General features: G+C 37.1%; 1 protein-coding gene across 8 annotated transcripts in view; it reads left to right on the forward strand.

Annotated features, from left to right (window-relative positions):
• LOC116905664 (neurexin-3-beta) overlaps window positions 1-22759 on the forward strand; it is a 525628-nt gene that overhangs the window by 359356 nt on the left and 143513 nt on the right. For 5 of the 8 annotated variants that reach the window (XM_032908640.1, XM_032908642.1, XM_032908645.1 and 2 more), the window contains exons 4-5: window positions 14423-14512; window positions 19840-20147. In XM_032908640.1, the coding sequence (XP_032764531.1) occupies window positions 14423-14512; window positions 19840-20147 (398 nt within the window). The remainder of the gene's footprint in view (window positions 1-14422; window positions 14513-19839; window positions 20148-22759) is intronic. The other 3 variants (XM_032908641.1, XM_032908647.1, XM_032908648.1) reach the window with 1 other exon arrangement.

The raw sequence follows: 22759 nt of genomic DNA on the forward strand, positions 1-22759 counted from the left end.
ATCTGTCTGATTTCTTAGGCTTTAATTTTTTTTCAAAGTCTGTTTGATTAGGAATGTCAGTTGAAATTATTCTGAATTATTCCTTTAAACCATGATTATTTATTTCATATAACTTTTTAGGAAGTGCTGAATTTCTAGTGAATGTACAAAAATGAGGTTTGGCTTGAAATAACTTTAGATATGTCTCTTAGATTGCCAAGATTTAATACCATATATTTAATATTGCAAATGGCTAAGAGAGGGCAGAGTATTTATATTTTACTGAAATGTTTGAAATTCACATATTTCAAATATAAAATAAACTTAATGATCATCGAACCTTTTAAGTTATATAATTTAATAGTTTGTTGGATTACAGACACCTATTTTTGAGGGATCAGAGAGTATCAATGTCATGCCTGACCCGTCGTTCTTAAGACCCATCAGTAATTGATGTCACGGTATGTTGCAAATTATGGAAGTAGATTGACAACAATATTTTATAGCACTTACTTTTTAATATGTCCATTTGTTTTATAAGAATGTGAGGGCTGGAAAGATGAGTCAGTGGGTTACAGCAGGTACTGCTCTTGCAAAAGACCCAAGTTTACTTTCCATTACCCCATCTGGTTGTTCACAATCACCTGTAAGTCCAGATCCAAAGGATCTGAAACCCTTTGCTGGCCTCTGCAAGTATCTAGACTCATGTGCACATTCTCCACCCTGTACACTCACAAATGCACATAAAGATAAATATTTGTAAAAGAAAAAGACAAAATGCACACCTACAACAAATAATATAATGGACATTTTAACACAAATAAATATGTTAAATGTGTAAATAATTTTAAACCTATCATCGACTACTTTCCTAAAATTTTTTTTATAAAAATGCCTAATTTAAGAGTATTGTTATTCAAGGCATCACACACGCAGTAGGAACTAATCCTCAAGTCATGACATAAGTCATGCTGTACTTCTAATGATTGACAAGTATGGCGGTCTAAGTGCCATTCAGAACATTATGCAATGTTAGTTGTTCTTCCTCTTCTTTAACACTTCAGTCTTCAGATCTTGATCATTTTGATGATTTTCTCTGGAGCCTACCTATCATTTATATGCTACATTTATGTCATTCTAATACTGTCTCTTAATTCCTAGGGAAATGAGCTTATAGATGCTTATTTTGCTAAACTATATACTATAAAGCAGTAATGCTCAAGACTCCTTTTTAACAGCCTAGCTTGAACGATGGAACTATTTCTCCCTTGCTTTTCGTTTAAAGGCTTTGTTTCAAATATTGTCTGACCTTGTAATGGCACTGAAGAACCATTAGTGGCAAGTCACAGCCATTGGTGGGGATCACAGTGCCAGGAAGTCAGAATGCATCCTATTCTTTTTTACTAATGTCTTCACTCTTCATTCAAATAATGATGAGAAGAGGTTAAATAGGGTTGTCCCCTTCTTGGAGGAATGGAGAAATATCAGTTCTCCTTGACTTTCCTGCCCTTTTCTCTCTACAGCTGCACCTTTTTCTTCAGGGGCTGCACCACTGTATCACTTCCTGGAGTTGGTCATTCTCTCCTCAGAAAGGGGTACAGGCTAAAGTTATGTAGCAAGGACCCAGGTCTATGCTTCCATCTCAAGTCTTCGTCCATGGCTCTGAATACAAAACTTGTTTGACTCCAAAGACAGACTCTAAGCGGCTGCCTGCTTCTTGTGCAGCCTTGGCAACAGCATCTGTATAAAAGAGTTTGTGTTCTCTACATCAAGTAAACAGTTCACAGATCCAAGGATCCAATTCAGTTCCAGACTATCATTTTTAGTTTTCTGCATGCTGTTTGTTGTTTTGTATGTCTGTGTCTTGTCAGGCACACAAGACTCAAACCTACTATCTCCATTTCCCTTTGCTCTAAAAATATTAAGAAACTAATTGGTAAATATATATATATATATATATATATAGATAGATTAGATAGATAGATAGATAGGGAGATGAGGGAGATGATTTTCCCCAGTGTTCCCCAGTGTGTGTGTGTGTGTGTGTGTGTGTGTGTGTGTGTGTGTGTGTGTGTGGCCATATTACAAGTTATTGAAAACGTGAGACAAATGTTGTACAACATGTGTAAGTGAAGCAGTGAGACAGGTAAACATGGTAGAAAGGGGACACTGGCTCAGATTGGAACTGTTCTACATCCAAGATAGTGGGGGATTTTGTTTTGTTTTGTTTTGCTTTGCTTTGTTTTTTTTTTTTTTTTCAACTCACATCTGAGCCAAGGTATGAGAGCCACCATTTTTTGAATAGAAAAGAATATCAGTTTATGGCATGTGTTTTGCCTAATCTTTATGCTTCAGAAGAAGGATTCATTCTCTGATAGGTATCATTCATTTGGCAATCAATTTGAAGCATCCACTACCTCTTGTCTGATAAACATATCAATTTTTCAAGGCACAAAGAGGGCCATAGTCAGAAATCCTGGAGAGAAGCACAATTGTCTGTCTTTGAACTCTCTTCTCCCAGCTTCAGGATAGGATCAAGGTCACAGTTTTGATGGGCTTGTTATTCACCTCATCTGAAGTCATTGAGTTGGATGAATAGTTTAGGTGACTGGCTGTCTTGTCTGACAGAGAAAGAACCTAGACCAACCTTTTTCATTTCCCTGTTAGGTTTTGTCAGGAGGAGGGGCAAGCACACACCCCCAAATATATTCAGTCTTCACTTCATATCATCTTTGGGCCAGATGTTAAGGAGTCTAACAGCCAACCTAGAACCCTAAGTAGACTCGACTGCTTGAAGGAGGAATAAGATAATGACATTTCAAAAATCCCAGGAAACAAACATGGGATGACAAGTTAGACGATTTTCTGTTGGAAGTCCTAGATGAGAAAGGACATGATTGCTGTAGTCATGTTTTCCTCCTAAAATGTCTCCTTTCAATCTTGCACACTGGCCCATAACTGAAGTTAGAAAGTAACAAACTTTGGTTGGGGATTTAGCTCAGTGGTAGAGCACTTGCCTAGGAAGCGCAAGGCCCTGGGTTTGGTCCCCAGCTCCGAGAAAAAAAAAAAAAAGAAAGAAAAAAGAACCAGAAATTAACAAACTTTGGTGAGGACCTCTGTCTTTGCCCCTGTCTCTGTCTCTGTCTCTCTGTATGTCTCTGTCTGTCTCTGTCTCTCTGTCTCTTTGTCTCTCTCTGTCTCTCTCCCCACCTCTCTCTCTCTCTGTTCTGCTCTACTCTCATGAATTATGAATTATGATGATTTGATTCAGGTCCTGAGGCTGGCGTTATAGACTCTTTACTATCTGCACCATCTCTCAACTCTGTCTTTCCTCTTCTTTAGGAACTGGTGTTTTGAGGTTAATCTTTCTTTTTCATACTGTATCATAAGTCTTTGTTAGAGTTTCTTTTCTTTCTTCATTATTTTTTAGTGTATTTGATCATTTCCTTGGATTAAATTAATTGTTTTTAAGGAAATTACATGGCCATTTTAATATTTTATATGTGTATTAGCTGTGAATCATTTCAAATACTTCATTTGCATTTTGGGGTGCTTATAAATCAGTACCGTTTATTAAATTATTATTATTACATAGCATATAGTCTCTTCTGTTGTCTTCCCTTTCATCTTCATTTCTTCTCCTTTTAAACAGACAATTAACTTTTTAAAAAAGTCTTTATACTAATCCAAATGTTCTCCAGGTACTTCTCCAAGTATAGTACATTGTTGCTTATAATCATTCTTTATTTGTAGCCAGATTTGAGGCCATACTGCAATCTCACAAACAAATCAATTTGAATGAATCTTCCAAGTAGAGTTAACGAGGCATTGTATGAATTCAAGTTGTACTAAGCTACTGCATTCCCTGGGGTGATTTCTTTCCTAGAATATTTTGATTCTTGGCCCATGTTATAATGTGTATACAGCTGACCTTTGAATATTATGTTAAGTGAAATATGGCTGTTAACTAGATCACTATGAAGTCATAGAAATCGTATAATCCTAAAAAAAATAGGCATACATACTGTTTCTTAATTAATACGTCCACGAGGAGAGGTAGTATTCAGAATATGTCCTCTGATGCTTTCCTAGGCTAGTGTCCTAGATTCCAAATTCCAGTGATCGAGAACTATGAGAAACAACAAATTAGGAAAATTATATTTCACAGACATTCTTTAAAGATTCTACAACCTTACAATCACTGTTGTCTTCTCTCAAGCCATAAGCAATACATTTTTGTAAATGTTTGTAAATTTTCAAGAATGCCAGAAACTACTTTATGATTAATCACAAAGTTGGACAGAACTCTTTAAAGAGCGACCACCATGGTGACATAAACACACCACTTCCTACATACACATTTTTAATGTCATCAGACTGTGGAGAGTAAGGTCAGCAATGTAAGTAAGAAATATTAACTTGGAGTCCCACCAAAAGTGAGAAAATGACCACAGAAGTTTTTCAAAGAAATTGAATTTCTACATCTCAGGTAAGCATGCAACAGACCCAAGGAACATATATTCTAAGCCATGATTATGTTCACTTAAAAACAATGAGTAGGGGGGTTGAGGATTTAGCTTAGTGGTAGAGCACTTGCTTAGGAAGCGGAAGGCCCTGGGTTCGGTCCCCAGCTCCGAAAAAAAGAAAAAAGAAAAAAAAAAAAAAAACAATGAGTAGAAGAAAAATTAGAATAGAAAATAGTACTAGAAAATATACTAAATCTTACATTGTATAAAAAGATGGATCTCTTAAACTTGGGGGATGTATATCCACACCTTACCAAGTTTCATTTGATAAAATGTTGGTAATATTTAACCATATTTAATAAAGAATGTAATGCTGAGGACTCACATGGGCTCAGGAAAACACATCTTAACAAACTAGTATGAATCCTTCTGCATGATTACAGCAAATGGAAAGACAGGGAGAATGCTAAACTCATCTGCATAGTGGTGGAATTTCTTCCTGAACTGGACAACATAGGATAGTTGGGAGGAAATCTCTTTAATGTTGATTAGTTCTCTGGTCGCCTTCAAAGTGTTGTAAAACACTCTACTCAATTGAGGAGAAAGCACAAATAATCAATGTAGCATTTATTACATCGTGGTTTCAACGTTACAGCTTAGCCAGGTGCCTCTCGTGAGCTTAAGTGTCTGATCAGTTGTAATCAAACTTTCCACTAGTCTTCTGGAGATCTACCTGTGTGCTGGAGATTTACTGTGTTCCTGGTTGCTCACATTAATAGATACAGAGAGTTTACTCTAATTGCAGTTGCCTGGCTGTTTCTTTCTACCTGGCTGTCCTCACTAGCTCAATTCTGTACCTTGCCCACTTCTTTATAAACTTTCTTAAGTGTCTCTCTGACTATAGCCTCCTTTTAGGGACTAGCCCAAAACCAAAAAAAAAAAAAAAAAATCTTGACACCTTTTATGACTTAACTTCTAAGCATGCACACTGTTCTTTCCACTATGTCCCACTCTTTAGAATCAGATCTTTAGAGCTAGGGAAATGGTTTAGCAGTTAAGAACACTATCTTTTCTTCTAGAGGACCCAAGTTCAATTCCCATCACTGTTACTGCAGCGGACAACTGTTTATAACTCCAGCTTTCAACACTCTCACACAGACATATATGCAGGCAAAACACCAATACACAGCAGAAAAATGTTTTTTAAAAATGATTCATGTTTGCAGCTCAGCTTACTTCTAAGCGTTGAAAATCAAAGCTCAACTCAGAAGGCACAATGCAATTACAAATTGCAATGAATTTGTAGACATTAATAAAGCTGCACCACAATCTTCCCACTTTGCAAAAATTTCCACCGACTAAAATAAATGTACTAAAGATGGGCTTATTAAATTTTGCTGATGACACAAAGCATAGAGAGATACCTTCTACAAAACCCAAAAGAAACCCAGAGGTAAACATTTTCTTATCAGTTTTGAAGGCTGTTATGAAAGAAAACGAGAACTTACTGGAATGTAATTAAAGTCCAGCTTTGAAGTTCAAACCATGCATTGCATGAATGCAACACTGACTATCATTTAGGGGAGGCAATCAACTGGGAACTGTCTTGGGCTTCGGTTGGTAATAAGGCAAACATTGAATAATGGTTGTTTAGACAAATACTGCACACCTGTACCCTAACCAGATCATAGATGGATCATGCATGAAATAGAAATAGTGACATTTAGAATCTAAGGGAAATATGTAGCTTGTCCTACACTTAGGGCATTTCAACTTATACATTTTGTTTAACTTTATGATGTTGTGAAAGCCATACATATTCAATAACACATGCTTTGAGTTTTAATCTCTGTATAGATTAGAAATATGTAGTAAGGTACTGTGGCCCGATGGTGGCTGAGGCATCCAGTGGTAGTGCTAAGTTAGATGTATGATAATGTGGGGAGAATAATACTAGTTCTAGAGTATACAGCTTAGATATATTAAATATATGTTAAACTTGACTTATAAGGTGCTTATTATAATATAAATCCATCATAAATAAATAACCATCAATATTCACTCCTTTGCATAGATTTTAAGCCAGGTCTGCATTACAGTTTGGATCTAGATGTCCCCCAAATCATATACATTAACTGTTTGGTAATCCTGATGCCTACCTTAGAGGCAGTGGGAACTATTAAAATATTTTTAACCAGAAACATCCTGAGAAAAAAGAATACTACAGAGATGAGCATATTTGCTTTGAAATTATATTAGAGAACCACAGTGCTAAAAAGAGCATGATACTGGCACAACACACAGATAGGCATATTAATAGAATAGAATAAAGGGCCAACATACAAGCTGATTGAATTCTTGGCCAAAAAAATACCAAAGTCACACGCTAAAAGAAAACAAAATCATCTTCAAAACGGAGTTAAGGAAATTGAGTATCCACTTAGGAAAATAAAATTCAATCTTCATCTTTCACCATATACTAAAGTCTGCTCCAAGTGAATAAAAGACCTCCCTACTGAACTTGAAACTCTGAACATTCTAGAAGAAACAAGTACTGAGCACACTACAACATATAAAGCACAAGTAAGGGGTTTGTGACTAGGACTCTATGCACTCAGGAATTAACACTGACAATTGACAAATGTTATGAAAGATCCTTAGATCACCAAAGGAGTGCTTGATGGGTACTGTAACTGACATCTCTAGGCTTCCTCTTTGTTTCCTGGCCAGTAAAGGGAGCAGTTTTGCTCCAACATATTCTACTGATGTTTTTCCAACACCCCAAAGCAAATAGGATCCTCTGACCTTGGATTGCAACTCTAAAGGGATGAGCTAAAATACACCTTCTCTACTTTTGAATTAATATCCTCAGATATTTCATTATAGTGGAAGAAATCTGAGCAATACATCTAAAATACCTCTAATTATGAGCTCCAATAATTCTATTACCTCTAAACAGAAGTATGAGGATAACATAGATTTTTACATGACAGATATAAATATTTGCATAACATTATTTTTAACATTGATTTTTTTAATTGCATGTGTATGTAGATCCATTCCTGTCTGGGTATATGGACATAAGAACACATACTTACAGAGGCCAGAGAAAGTATCAGATTTCCTGGAGCTTGAGTTATAAACCATTCATTATAAGTATCCTGTTGTACATGCTGGGTATCACACTAAGGCGTTTTGAAAGAACAAAGGACCTGGTTAACTATTATGCTATCTCCTTAGCCCAGCCAAGGCATTCTTTTCTTGAGGATTAAAACTTTACCATAAGGTACTCAGTAAAATTGTTCTCTTAATACTCCCATTTGTGCTCTGAGTGGCATGGGAGCAATACCCATGCATATTTCCATAATCAGAATTTGTGAATCAAGTATTCTAGCATTCTGGTTTCGAAAGCATTGGTTGTCATACCCTCTGCTCAGCAAGGAGAAGAGGAGGATCATTAGAAAGGAAAAAAAAAACCACCAAGACAGAGATGTACTACTCAGGTACAGGTTGGACACAGAGGAGTGCATTTATCGTGATAAGGAATAAGGCAAAGATCACAGTGTGGCCTTTGCAACAAACAGGGCCTAAGTGGCAAGAGAAAAAAAGGAACTAAGGATAGAATCTTGAAGTGTCATATATCAATGGCTGAAGGGTGCATGAGAAGCCTTTATTTTGATAAGGAAATGTTGAGCTGTTTGGCACTAAGGAGTACGCAGGAAAGGAATTTTTACTAAATTTAGTTCTTTTCAGTTTAACACTTCAGAATCTTATACTTGTTCTAAACTACAAAAAAGAAATCCTATATCTGCAATTTTCTGGTGCACACGTTGCTAAGCACTTCCCATAAAATCCTTCAGTTGATTCTCAAAACAACTCCTTGTCATAGTTATTATAAAAAGAACATTGTACATGCAAAGAAACTGAAATTTACAGACATGGGAATGCATACATTTTTCTAGAAAGGGGAGATGCAAATTCAAAGAGTCTGCTAGCCTATCTTCAGTGTGTGTTTCAGAATAATTATATGAGGGAAGAATGGGGAAAACAACTATTGTAGCCAGATTATGTTTCATTAATTACTAGCATGTCAATTTTATCGTTGGCTTTTCTATAATAAGTTAATAATTCAGAGCCTGACAATACTGAAAAAAGCTCCAATTGAATTACTTCAAAAAATTCTCTTTGACTATGGGAAGAGGTGGGAGAGACGTTGCCATCAACTGAAGCTTGTTGTATTAATCCAACAAGATTCCCAATAATCTTGATGGGTTCATAAACTAGGAAGAAACTTTAGAAGAAATGAGCTTCGGGCTGAGAAAGGTGAAGAAAGGACAGAAAGTGATGACATATGTCCTATTGATTTCACCAGATTCTCTTCAGCATCATTGTAGTCCAATACAATATGCCTGCTTGATGAATTTTTAGGATTTGAAAGAATCATTTAGTATTAATGTTTGTGCATGAAAAGTGTGTTTTCAGCCAACAACAGACAGGAAGGAATAGGGACAGGGTCACTTAAGTAGCTACATAGAGAATACCAACTTTGCCTTAACAGTTCAACTACTTTTTTAAAGGAAGAAAGTAGCATGTCATCTATAGAAGTGAGTTCTGTCAGTCATGCCAAGGTCTGCATTGTGACCACACTTGCTATCTATCTTGTTCTTTAGGAAAGGTAACTCCCCCAGGCTGTAGGAACTAGATAAGTGGATATACAAAAACCCCTTACTTAATAATGCTCATGTGCTATGGGTCTTTAAATCACTTCCTCCACCTGATGAGTTGGCTGTTTTAGATTAATTTCTTTGTCATGGCACATTAAAGGATCAAAGCCTACAACATACAAATCTTCTGTTTCCTGAAGCCTAAAGGTGTGACATCTCATGAGGATTAATGAAATGGCGTTCGTAATTGCATTCTGAGCTTTTTGATTGAAAAACACTTTATAAATATAAGATCTTAGCTCTCTGTGGAGGTCCATCCATCCCTTACAAGTGATTGAACATTGCTGATGTCCTTTGGGTAGGACACTTCCCCGTCTAAGAAAGCTGCTAGGGAAAGCTCCAAGAATTTGGCTAAAGTCACTCTCAGAGAGTCCTCCAGCCTTTTCTTCAGTGTTATACAGTTGCTTTGAAACTCTCAAAGTGTTCCTTGGGGACAGAAGCATGGCAGAACCTGTGAACCGCCCTAGCACTTGAGCTACTAGCATTGATTTTCTTTTGTCACCAGCCCAAGTCCATAGACCTCAGTCTCCAGATATTCGTTAGACTTGTGCTCCCATTTTTTAAATGTTGACAGAGCAATAAAGAAAACTTTTCTTTCCTTATTCTGGAACTCAAAACAAAATGCAAAAATACCTCTGGCATTAATTTCATCCAGACGAATGTTGTTACAGTTATTCCTATTAGCGTGGCCACATGCTTGACAACACTTCAGATGGTATTAATAGGCTGCTTGCAGAAAAGCATTTTCTGCCAGCCTGGTGCAAATTGCCAGAACCTTTAAGCTACTCTTCCTCAACTCGGTGGCACTATATCATCATTACCTGTGGCTGGACAAAAAAAATCACATTTGTCAGTGCCTGAATTGCTCTTTTGCTTTCAGGGGTTTTAGAAACCCACTTTGCTTTGGAAATGGAGTTAGTTGAATATATTTTAGAAAATACGGACACATAAACAGCAAAAGCTGGAGATTCAGGGGGATATTTAGAATGCTTTTCTTGTCTTATTATCAGGTGTTCTTTGAGTGATAACATTTGTGAGACCAAATGGGTTACAGACATCTTTCAAGTGACAGCCGATGAGGTTGGAGCAACATGGGAACAAACCAAAGAACCAGTGTGCTTCCTTTGAATGAGAGGGAAGTCACGTTATGTTACTATTATTCTCCAAAAAAAAATCAGTTTAGATAGATAGATAGATAGATAGATAGATAGATAGATAGATAGATATAGATATATTGAGAGATAGATGGTAGATAGATAGATATTAGTTATTGTGTATATCATCATTACGTCCTATAATGAACTGAGGAGAGTCTAATGGAAAGTGACTTCTCCAAAACCATACAGATAACAAATACTAAATTTACAACTCCAACACAGATACAGTTCCAAGTTCCATAGACTAAGCCCACACTGTTGATTAGAGCTTTCTGCAAAATAAAGTTCTAATCAAGTAACCCATGTTTGGACTGTGGTGTTAGAGATGTTGCTTTTTTTTCTATGCAAGAATTTTCCTTTTGTGTTCATTAAGTTCTCCAGTTGCAGGATATTTTGACTCTGTGGCATTGATTAGCAAAGATCAAGTCCACATCTTAAAGAGATACCGATGTCATCTTGGGACTAACTGGAGGCTCGATTTGCTTTGTTCATCTTATTTTACTCTTTCTATTACTTTAATACATTGACCCTCAAAAGGTTAAGTGCAAAGTGGAAACTGTGAGATAGTTTTACAGAATGGTCAGTGCTATGGGTATGAACCAGTTGGGCTTTGGTGGTTTGAACTCAGAACCTTCTGCTCTTCGCTATGTTATAAATTCACAGTGCATATTCTACCTGTCTCCAGAAGCGGAACTAGTTGATAACAGTGCTACTAGACTGTAGAAAACCAAGTGTATAAAATTTCAATAACTTGTCAAGAGTATCAGAGAATAAACATGTACAAGATTCTACTTCAAGTAGACTAAAACATGGCTATTTGTTTCTCTAAAAATTCCATTCTAGTAGATGCCCAATTGATATAATTAACTTAAGTACTTATTTTAAGAGCTCCCTATTCAATTTATGAGTTACTCTGTGTGGTAATAACTGATGTTTCTGTTAAATCAGTAATTCTTATGCTTTATTTGAAGGAAATTATGACTTACTGTTCATAAGGCCATTCTATCCTGAGTATAGCATTATTTTTGAGTAATTAATTATACTCTTTAACTGTCCATGCTAGCTGTTATATGAAATGTACAACTTAATGTCATTGTGTATTTAATAAGAGTGTATATGAATTGAAAGTGGTTTGTACAGCTTACAGAACAGTCCTCTGTATGAATTCTTCTATTAAAGAATATATGCCCTTCCTTCCATCTCTAGAATGGGGATCGGGGCAAATGAACTCATTCACTTGCACATGTTTCTAAAACAGAAATTGCTAGTGTTTTAGATAAATTAAAATAAAAGCCAACAAGAACATGAAAAGAAACTAAGAACAACATTAATGTGGTGACTTAAACCAATGTGGTTTTCCAAATGGCCTGCTGTCTCTCATGACTTTTAACAGCATGCTAGATTACTGTCCTTGGTGCTGGATAGTATCAGTATGGTGTCCAAGACTTAAACCAGGCTTCTAAATGTCTTTAAAGCTGAGGTGGAGAAGAATGGACTGTCTATATTTTTGGAAAGGTCAGAGGTTGATTCCAGCTGTGCTTTTCTCCATTGGTTACCCAACAACTTCCTCTTTTTTCCCCTGTATATGTCCATAAATGATTTCCTGCCCTGCTTTACATTAAAAGACGATGAATCATGGGTATTGGGCTCTTTGGGAGAGCTGTGGACCCTGTATATTTAGAGGAAGCAAATCAACATAGCCTGTAAATTAATTGACTTGTTGTTTAGATAACTCTGACAATTTGGACTTGTAGTTATTTCTGTGTTTGCCCTGCATATTAGTAAGACTTCCCAATTTATAATTATTTTTGCCAAAATTTATTGAGGTGAATTCTGCACAATTCAATTGCCATTCCTCAGTGTGGCATCGCACTGTCCTATAGAAGTCCACATGTTATGTGCCAGTTGCTGAGTAGAATTAACAATCAGGCTTAGGGATTATTTTCAGAAAAGTACTCCATTTCTATGAAAACACTTAAGAATACCTAATTCAAGTTTTATTACTAGAACACAAAGTACACTGATCCTCTAAGAATAAATATCACTCACTATCAGTAACTGGATCTGTATGGACCAGTTAAAACAATGCCCTTCACGATGGCCATAGAGAGACAGAAATGATGCTCTTTCCTGATATTTCCTCTTGCTTATTTTCTCCTATCCTTTATGCTGCTATACTTCGAGGAAAACTTTAAATTATCCATGACAGTCCAGGACTGTCTATCCCTCAATAAGATCTGTTTATTGGTAGTCCTAGGCAACAGCCCAAGGCTTAGAGCGACTGAGATAGCCTCCAATGGCTTACAACTGTCTTTTGATATGTTGATACATTATAATTTATGTAGGCAGTTAAAGATCTTCTGTGGACTGGAAGCATATCCAGGTTGCTTCTCACGAACCACTGTTTGTTTAAATTCCAGGGCAGGAAAAAATATCCCAAGGCAGTAAGGGTTACTCAGATTTTCAGAAAGATGTTTCATCACAGAAGCCTATGGGGAACCGCCAGCCACTGATATTGCTACCCGCTCTTTATCTTTCCTCTACCTTCTCCCACCAAGAAGCAGGTCCTAAGTGTTGCAGTTCCTGGCCAGCGATAACTGCTGCGTTGTAATGGCTGGGATTGGAATGTTACGGCTCACTTCTATATACTTGGCCTGATACTATACCAGAGCCTAATAGTCAATCTAGTTTCTTCTCTGTAATTAAATCCTCAGCCATCTGTTTTTTAAGATTTTGTTTCCTCTTAAAATATTAGTAATCTGGAGTGGAGTTTCCTAAGTTTTAACACGGGGCTCTGAATCAAACATGATGAATTAGAGTGTACTGGTTTTTACTGAATCAATGTGAGGTTGGCTGATGAGCTTGAACAGTTCCCAAAGCATGCCTTCATTAGTTTGTGATTTGAAGCACATTCATTAGGGCTGTAACTCCACAGCAGCACTCCCCAAGCCTCTACTAATTAGACAAAGCACCCAAGAGTGGTAAAAACCCTTACAAAGGAAGAGAGGGCACACCAGCAGTTAAAACACAATGTTTGAGCCTAAAACTAATTTGATATTTCATGCTCGGGAGAAATATTCTTCCCAGGCTTTGTGAATGGATGCTTGTTTGGGAAGACCCTTTCATAGAAGGGGGGTTAGTGGCAGAATGAACAGTTGAATCAGCATATTCACACAATAATGAAGTGTAAATACTCAAAAGCCTGTAAATGTTATGTAACAGTATATATATAGTTACATATAGTTATGTTCTTTGTGGATCCCATCACTTTAAAATGTCCAACAACAACAACAACAACAAAAGATAGAGATCTACACTGCCACATGTATGAATATGCCAGTTTCATCTAGGTACTGTACCATCAGGGTTTCCTTTTGGAGTAAGAAATCTCCCTTTAGTCCAAGTTTTAGAGGCTGAGGCAGGATAATTTCTATGAGTTAAATTTCTATGAGTTAAAGCTAACCTGAACTATAGTCAGGGTCTTATCCAAATCAATCAAGCCAGCAACCAAACAAACAAGCCTAGAACTGTCCCTTGGCCAGTCTCCCTTGGAGAGCAGGGGTTCAGTCATCTCTGACACTGTTTGTCTAGAGTGTAGAGCAAAGACAGATGCTTGAGAGTAAGAACAAGCGTACAGCCCTGAGGTCCTGAAGGAAACCAATGAGAAAAACAGAAGCATCTGCATGGATGAGGGTCTGATCGCTTCCTTTGCATTGTGAACTGGATGTGGTAGGAGAAACTAATCTAATTGAAAAATTAGATTTTGAGCCTCACTGGGACCAACTCCGGTGGTAGATGAAATAAGGATGAGGTGGGGTTAAAAAGGTAAAGAGATTTCTATAAATAGCCCGACTGCTTATGGATCTCTATCCCAAATCACGTGACCCAGCTGTGATGGAGCACTGCATAGTTGAGATCAATCTGACCTCAAACCTGTCACTGAAGGGCAGAGTGAATTCATCTCCACCTCTACTAACGATAAATTGATATCTATCTCTAAAACTCTTCATAAAACAAACTGAACACCTAGGATGTTTTTTTTAATGACCTATTGACTTTTCAGATTGTTCTTTAAGCTGTTTTTTAAACTTTAAAGGCAACACTGATAATGAACGCCTCCAAATGGTAAAACAGAAAATCCCCTTCAAATATAATCGGCCTGTAGAGGAGTGGCTGCAGGAAAAAGGTAACGGTCGTTAAACTTTCATTCTAAAATCATTCGATTCTAAACCCTCATTTTTAAAGCCTGCAGATAAATGTTCCTTAAATGATAATCGCCTGCTGCATAAATGACTGTTTTAATTTTCATTATAATTTGTGTCAGCTTCCACCTGCCATATGTTGATAAATCATGCAATAATACATCGCCATTAAAACAAAGTTAAAGGGACTAACATCTAGCCTGCTGTCCACACGGCAGTCACAAACAAGGAATTCCAGGAAACTCTATTTAAAACGGAAAAAGGAAGAAAGAAATGGATTATGGCAATTTAACCACTGCATGACATTATTTGTTAATTTGTTTTAAATTACCTCTCACCAAAACTTTCTAAAGAATTTTCAAAAAGACTTGTTAAACTTTTATCTTGAGTCTGTTTTGGCTTTCTTATCTATAGCATGGTTAACCAACCAATCGAATGAACAAAAACAAAACAAACTACATCAAACCAAACCAAAAAAAAAAAAATCTTAGATCAACTTTTGTAACTTAAAGTGCATAAAACAAATGTTATAAAGGAAGCGGTGTGCATTATCACTTGTTTTTAAACAATTAAAGGGATGACAAAGAACAGATTTTTGCCTCTAAATTCAAACTGTCAGAGGCTAAGTTTCTAGGCAAACTTAATTACTTTCCAGTTGCTTCAGGAAACTAAAACTAAACAAACCTGTTTCACACTTTGCTGGTGTGATACCCTAGTGCATTCAGACGATGTTTTATGCAACAAAATATAAGTTGTTAAGACAATGAGTTGATAAGGGAAAAGTCTTGCAAAACTCCAAACAGCATGTTGGGATTTGCTGTCAGGAACAAGCACTCTGTGACTCAAAGAAAACAGCCATTATAAATCCTGGCAGAATTTTTCTGTGTGGTTTCTTTTGCTTACTAGAAACACACTTGTTTTACCATTAGTCAAATTCTCTTATCTTTAAGAAAGCTAGGGGTTCTGTTCTTGCTCGAGGCAGTATAATCCAACTCTTGTCTGGTGGCCTCAAAGAACCCCTTACATGTTGCAGGGATTTGAGGGAGTTACATATGAGGAGTAATTGGAAATATTACATAAGCTACAAATAAAGAAATAAAGGACACCTGTGTATGCTTCAGATGTTCAGACATGGAAAATCCTTAGCAAATCTTAACTGCATGCCCTATTGTCAACATATGTGGTCTAATTAAAAATAAATTAAGAATAACTCTAAAAAGCAAATAATTTCGATTAGTAATCAACAGCTCATAAAGTCCCTTTAACGTTAAAGACAATGATTGCCTCACTTTTAAAACAGAACGAGATGCATGTCTGAGTCTCATGTGCCTGAGAGAACTTTTGTGTTTCTTTCAATTTTTTGTTAATAGTATTTTATTTTATTCCATTGCCTTTTGAAGTCTAAGTTTAATAGCATGCCAGGCATTTTCATTTGTACAAACCATTATAAAGCAGTTAGTAAGCTTCTAGTTTTCCTTCTGATAGCTGCGTTATCAGCTGGCTTTCATGGAAAAAGGAAGCCTTCATACACGCGTTAAGTGCTGGGAGGGGAAGGGTGGTGGAGGTGGTATGGGTGGGTGTATCTTGGCTTCTTTATTAGATATATATGTATGTATATGTGTATGTATATATTACTGGACAATATATTTGGAAACTGAGATTATCTTCTCTACTGTTTTCCCTGAAATTACTTTTTTTGTAATTGGGGTGAGTAGCATCCATTTCCTTTACCTCTTCCTCTATCTAGCTAACTTCATTTGTAAACAGAATGGAAATTTTGCACTGGAAGACCTTGTTTGTGAAGATGAGTATAAAGAGTAAATATATAAGAGGAAGGTTAGATGGGTGCATTCGGAAATACATGGGGCGTCTCTTTGGAGTTCTTTCTGCCATTGGGGAGGAGAGCCGGGTCACAGCTTCACCGAGTGGGTTTGCTGGCCCTGTCTGCTATTGACAGACTTTCTGACCTAAGACAACCCACTTAACCTCTTTGTGTCTCAGATTTCCCATATGAGGAGAGGAGAAATAATGCTGCCTATTCCCCCAGGGTATTCTGTGATTTAATTAATTAGTCTTTGTGCAACACTGACTAGAGACGTGCCCAGATTTAATTTAAGCCTATGTGAACTTGATGTTAAAATGAGGCAACAGAAAATGACTTCCAAAGGATGTGAATTTAAATTAAACCAACAGTTGCGTGCTACAAACCTGTTTTGCTGTTTTCATCAAATTTCATATTATTTTCAATAGAAAAAATTCCATACTCCAAAATTACATGCATATGTGTATTTATAGTACACATTTATTCAAATGTACACATGTAATATTTTTCTTATAAAGATATTAAACATTGCCACTCACAACAATAAGAATGATATCTGACATTGATTTTGAGGCATCTTAGGGAAATAATAAAAAGAGAAATTTTCTCCTGTTAGTTCTGTACGTCTTCGTGCAGAGAAGATACTGGTACTGTTTTTCTATTGTTCTTGATTTCCTGTGCATCTAAAGAAAAATGACACACTGGCAGGAAGACATGGGAGGAGACAGAGTGCTCTCTTCCCCAAGTGATCTCTAGTTCTAGCCTGAACTATATAGGCAAAGTGCAGAGGACTAAGAGAAGGTTGTAAAACTGAAGGAAAAGGACCTAGCCACGAGACTACCAAGCAAATAAGCTAACAGAAGCCCAAACCTTTCCTGTGGCATGAATTGAACCTTGGGTAGTCCTTCTCTGCCTCACCTGCCAGTACACTAAGAAGTGAGTGGTCGAATCTCCCTTGTAAAGCAATGATAACCCAAAAAATAACGCAGCACTTCAATCTAACGGCCTTAACCATGTCATGCCTTCCCTCATTCCTCAGTCATTCTCGAAGAAGCAATGGCCACTTTATGGAGTGAACTATTGCAAATAGAATGAAGGCCATCCATCATTTTCAGCCAGTCTATTGCAGTTGGAATTTCAATTTTCTTTGACCGCTTTTCAGTTTTAAGTATTGGCAGAATGAATCATTCCGGGAAAGTAAGATAAGGACCATTATGAGAGATTGTCATTATGAAACAGTCCAAGGATATTAGAACATAAAATCTTCTACACGTAATCAAGGTTACTCAGCCATTAACTCATCACCAAGCTGGATTATATAGAAAAGAGAGAGGGAGGAAGGAGGAGAGGATGAAAGATAAAAAGAGAGGTAATATTATAAATGGGCGACAGTTGCACACATGCAAAAGATACCTTGCGTGGAAGCTATCTAGTTTAAGATACTAACATTACACCCGAGAAATCTTCCACTCAAGAGCGTATTCTGAATTAGAATGTTAAGCTGCTCCAAATGTTGCTATGAAGCTAAGCAAGAATTATTCTGTGCACTTATTATCCTATTTCTAGTGTAGCAAGTGCATGACTCCTAAAGAAAGGAATATGACTTCTAGCCCATTACCCTGCACCACTGTGCACTGAACATGTTACATCTCATGTGAGGAGGACAGAGGCAAAAAACATGCAACTGTCAAACGGTACCAACTCATAGGACACTGAGGAGATTTACTGGAGAATATCGAATGAATTGAGTACGTCCAAGGGAACTAACGAATTCTGTTATCATTAAAATATGGACCTTTGTATGGATCTAAGATTCTTATGAAATGTGGATTAATTCCACCCTAAAAATGTTCGCCAGACTAAAAGGAAAGTACTATTACCTATAACTCATGCTAATAATAACTCTTAAGAGATGCCCAGATATTAAAGTTGACACACGCCTAAAAAGTACACCCTGAACATATGCTGTTTCCCTTATCCTACGTTGTGCTTCCAGCAGTGTATGCTAAATTCCAGAAATCCAAGGCTAGCGGTATTTGCACAAACTAGAGCTTATTTCACTAGTTGAGAAGCCAAACATCGCAACATACCTTTGTTCAATGGGGATTTTAAGGAAAGCATATATGGTTTACCAAGCAGACGTGAGTAGCACAAAGTAGCTTATAATTATTTACACCTAAAATAATCAAGGTGATTACATGAAGAATTAGCGGCTCTGTTGATCACTAACTAAAGAAAACTCCAGGACAGATGTGTCAAATTCCACGAATAGGTATCTTTGCTTCCTCTCGACTCCATATGGGAAAGCAGATGGAATTAATCTAAAGACAAAACATGAAGGAAGGCCATAGCATGTTGCTGTCATGACAAATTACAGTGAGGTTTTAAATGCTGTTTCCCATCCATGGCAAAGACCTAGTTTCAGTTTAAAAAAAATTATAAGTAGAAATAATGGAGAATAAACCTAGTTAGTTGAATGCTCCATTTTAAACTGTTCTGCCATGTTTTTTTCTGATTATTATTATTATTTCTTTTTGCCCACAAAGAAAATCTGAAATAAGATTATCTATTGGCATTTTATAATCCATACCATGTCCCTACATCATTCAAGGTGTTTTATATTTTGTTTTCTTTGTCAGTATCCATATTCCCCCTTAAATTAATTTTTACTGATTAATTATATTATTTAACAATTTCATACATGTATATCATATATTCTGATTATTCCCCTCTTTATACTCTTACAACCATTTTAGGATTACCTCACCCCCATTCCTATTATTGGAGCTTTATTAATGTCTAATTACTCCCCCATCTTACAGAATAATCTATTGACTTATCATTCCTGCCTCCAAATTATACATCTATTATGATGGTGTTAAATAGCAAGTGCTGATAGAATATTACTTATGATGATGGTTTGTGGAAAACTCTGTTCCTGGTGACCAGAGTGTCCATTTTTATAAGCATGCAATGAATCTGAGCCTCTTAATTGCGGTTTAATTTCAGTAAATTTAATTTAATTACTGAACCTAATTTTTAAACTCAATGTTCTCAGTCACCTCATTGAGTTTTGTTTGCCGCACATCATTCTTTTCTGTTGTCATTACATTAATTTGTAGCTTAAATCAGAACACTAGGCAACTGTGGTTCGTCTTGTCATGATCTGAACTAGATGTTTCTGTCATCCTTGATTATATATTGTGGGAGACTGAAACATTGCTCATATTTAAAAAAAAAGATGTCTTTTTCCTTCGAATAAAAATAAGACTTAGTTATTTGGGTAACTTAGGATCTCTAGCTAGACAGTGGAAGAGGTAATTATCATGAAATGTTACTCACCAATTTCAGTGGCGACTTTTTCTTATACATTTTATCTACTTCAGTTGTTCAAGGAAGCCTGTTCAGGTGCTTGCTCCATAAAGAATAGGTAAGGGAAGGAGCAGAAATGTATAGAAATAATAGTGTTTCCTCCACCTAATCCACTAGGCCGGCAGCTAACCATCTTCAACACCCAGGCGCAAATAGCCATCGGAGGAAAGGACAAAGGACGTCTCTTCCAAGGCCAACTCTCTGGGCTCTATTATGATGGTTTGAAGGTACTGAACATGGCGGCTGAGAACAACCCTAATATTAAAATCAATGGAAGTGTCCGGCTAGTGGGAGAAGTCCCATCAGTCTCGGGAACAACACAAACAACCTCCATGCCACCCGAAATGTCTACCACTGTCATGGAAACCACCACCACCATGGCTACGACCACCACCCGCAAAAACCGCTCTACAGCCAGCATTCAGGTAAACCTTTCTCTGGTGATTTTTTGTTTTTCTTTCTTGGTTTTGCAACATCACTGCTGTGATCAGTAATCTAGGTAGCTAATTATGTTGAATCACGGCCTTTGACGGAAGGCTGAAGATGCTCAAGGTAATGAGAACTAAAACTAGAAAAAAAGAAAAAAAGGAAACAATGACTGAATTAGGGAAGCCTTGTGGCACTCATGAGCTCATGAAATAACTCGTGTTATCCTTTCCATTTGTCACTGAAACGGGAAAAATATTATTCAAAATGAACAATGGACCATGCTTTTATTACAAGGCATTCCTCTTCTCTCCTTTGCATTCCCTTTTCCCTTTTCTTTTTGATTAACAGAAAGGAGGAGGGAGAAGTGAGCATTTGTTACCCTAAGCAAGTCTGTACCCTAGTTCAATTCTATTCACTTTCTCCAGATAACCTTGGTAGACCATGAACTGCACATTATTAAGGTCAATGGGTATCATTAAATCAAGGACAACTGAAACTAGAATCGCAACCACTCCTTGTGAATAGTTGAGTCTTTGTGTTTGACATTAAGTCCTAATTAATGACTTGTCATTTTGAAGTCTTTCTTTCTTTTTTTTTTTTTTTTACTTTATTTGACTAATATACTGATTTTATTAGCAAACATAAAGGTTTCATTTTAGGTAGAAAAAAGTTCTTGGTTTCGGTGGTAAGGTTTTTTTTTTCACTTGAAAGTAATTATATACAAGCTGAAACTTAATACTTAGCTGCCTCTCTTCGCAGTACATAAATCTAGTTAGTAAGGGGTAGGAGGTTAATCGAGTTATTAGCCTTAAATGGTTTGGCATCAAAGAAGGTTGCCAATGCTTGTGGGAGAAATTATCCCTACCCTAGTTAGTTGTTTGTAAAAAGAAACATTATCAGTCCTTGTCCCTTCTGCTTCTCAGTTTTCGCACGTGATGCAGGAGCTCAGGGGAGTTCCTGACGTCCCCTTTCCCACCACTCTAGAGGACACTCCAATCTTAGAGTGAATCATTAATTAAAACTCACCCATGTGTTTTGTTTTTTGTTCTTCGTTTTTGGGTTTTATTTTAATCTCTCAAAATGAAGTTATGTGACTTCACTGTATGGAAACATGTTGTCTTCCTTTATTCCTTTGCTTTGAGCTTGAGCAGAAATCCAGACAGCTTATTTCATGGTTCCTAAGAGCAATTTGTATCTGTGTATACTGATGACGTTACTGACCAACTTTGTGTGTTTTCCAAAGGCAGAGCAGTCCTGTAATCAGGGTGCCATTCCTTGCATACCTGTGCACATGCTGGAGAATAGTACTTCGCAGCTGATATTACAGCCATAACTCCAGACACCTCACTCCACTCACTGCGAAGAAGATAAAAGGCAATATATATTTCTATTATGACTCTCTGTAGTTCAAGCATAGATCTGTTTCCTGTTCATAAAAGGATAGTTCTGTTTGCACAGGTCTTGGCAGACCTGGTTCATTTCTGTCAGAGTCTATTCTGCCAACTCTGTGGGAAATAGAAGAGCAAATGGCTTTGCTTTCTCCATTGGAATGGCTGATTCTGCTGTCTGCCTTAGGACTAAATGTTCACTGACCACAAGCGGATTTAATGCTACACAGGGATTCAGGGAATTGCCCCAATTTGTGGTAATTTTCAGTCTTTGGTTGTTCCCTCTCACAGCAAATACATAAATGGAGTTGAGGCGAGGGCAGATTGTTTGAGTTCCTAAACTCTTTCTACAACCCAAGAGATTCAGGGACTTCTGGACAGGGATGGATTTCAAGGTGCATAAACCTTACCACTGATTTATCTTTAAGCCTGTGTTGTCTCTTAGAGCAAGTAAGCGCCAGCGAGAGCTCTCTCCAACAGCTTTCCTCTTGTGAGCTGCTTTTCTTTCGGAGGCTGGGGAAAATTGGATTACATCGTTACATGCTTCTCCATTTTCTTTCTGCTAGGCTACAAAGATGGGATATAAATCTGTTGACACTCCTTGTTTTTACGGGTGCATAAATACATGCTCTTGGAGGAAGGCCAGGAGCTTAGCAGAATTTATTAGACCCGGGCTGAAGGAGACAGAAACCCCAGGATTGTGTAAAGAGAAACCTGAGGAGACATATTGTGGAAGATTTTAGGTACCTTTGTTCTTGCCAACTAGCCACAAGAACTGTGGCCCATGCTTTGTGCAAACCTAAAAACTCTGAAGTCAAGCCTACTCTGGCCTAACTACTGACTACAGATTGCATCAAGCCTACCCAATGATTTAGGACAAGTCTTAGATACTGGACATAGTAGGCAGCTTCAAATACATGCAATGTATGACCCAGCCAATTTTCTTGGATAAAGAGAACTCATGTAGCTTTGATCTCTGAGAGGTACTTCAAAAAAGAAAAGAAAATAGGAAAGATTACGTCTCCTGCTCACCGGTCTCTCATTCAGTTTTCATCTCTCTGAAATTCCGTGCAGACCATTTTGCAAGCGGTGCTCCATTCCTTGCTTTTGCACTTTGATAATATCATTAAAGCATGGTTGTCCTAAAATGGGACACTTCTAGGAGAAAAACAATTAAGCATGTGTGACTACAAGTATCAAAATGTCACTACTCAAAAAAT

The sequence above is a fragment of the Rattus rattus genome, chromosome 7 (genome assembly GCF_011064425.1).
Source record: "Rattus rattus isolate New Zealand chromosome 7, Rrattus_CSIRO_v1, whole genome shotgun sequence".
In the NCBI taxonomy this organism is placed as follows: Eukaryota; Metazoa; Chordata; class Mammalia; order Rodentia; family Muridae; genus Rattus; species Rattus rattus.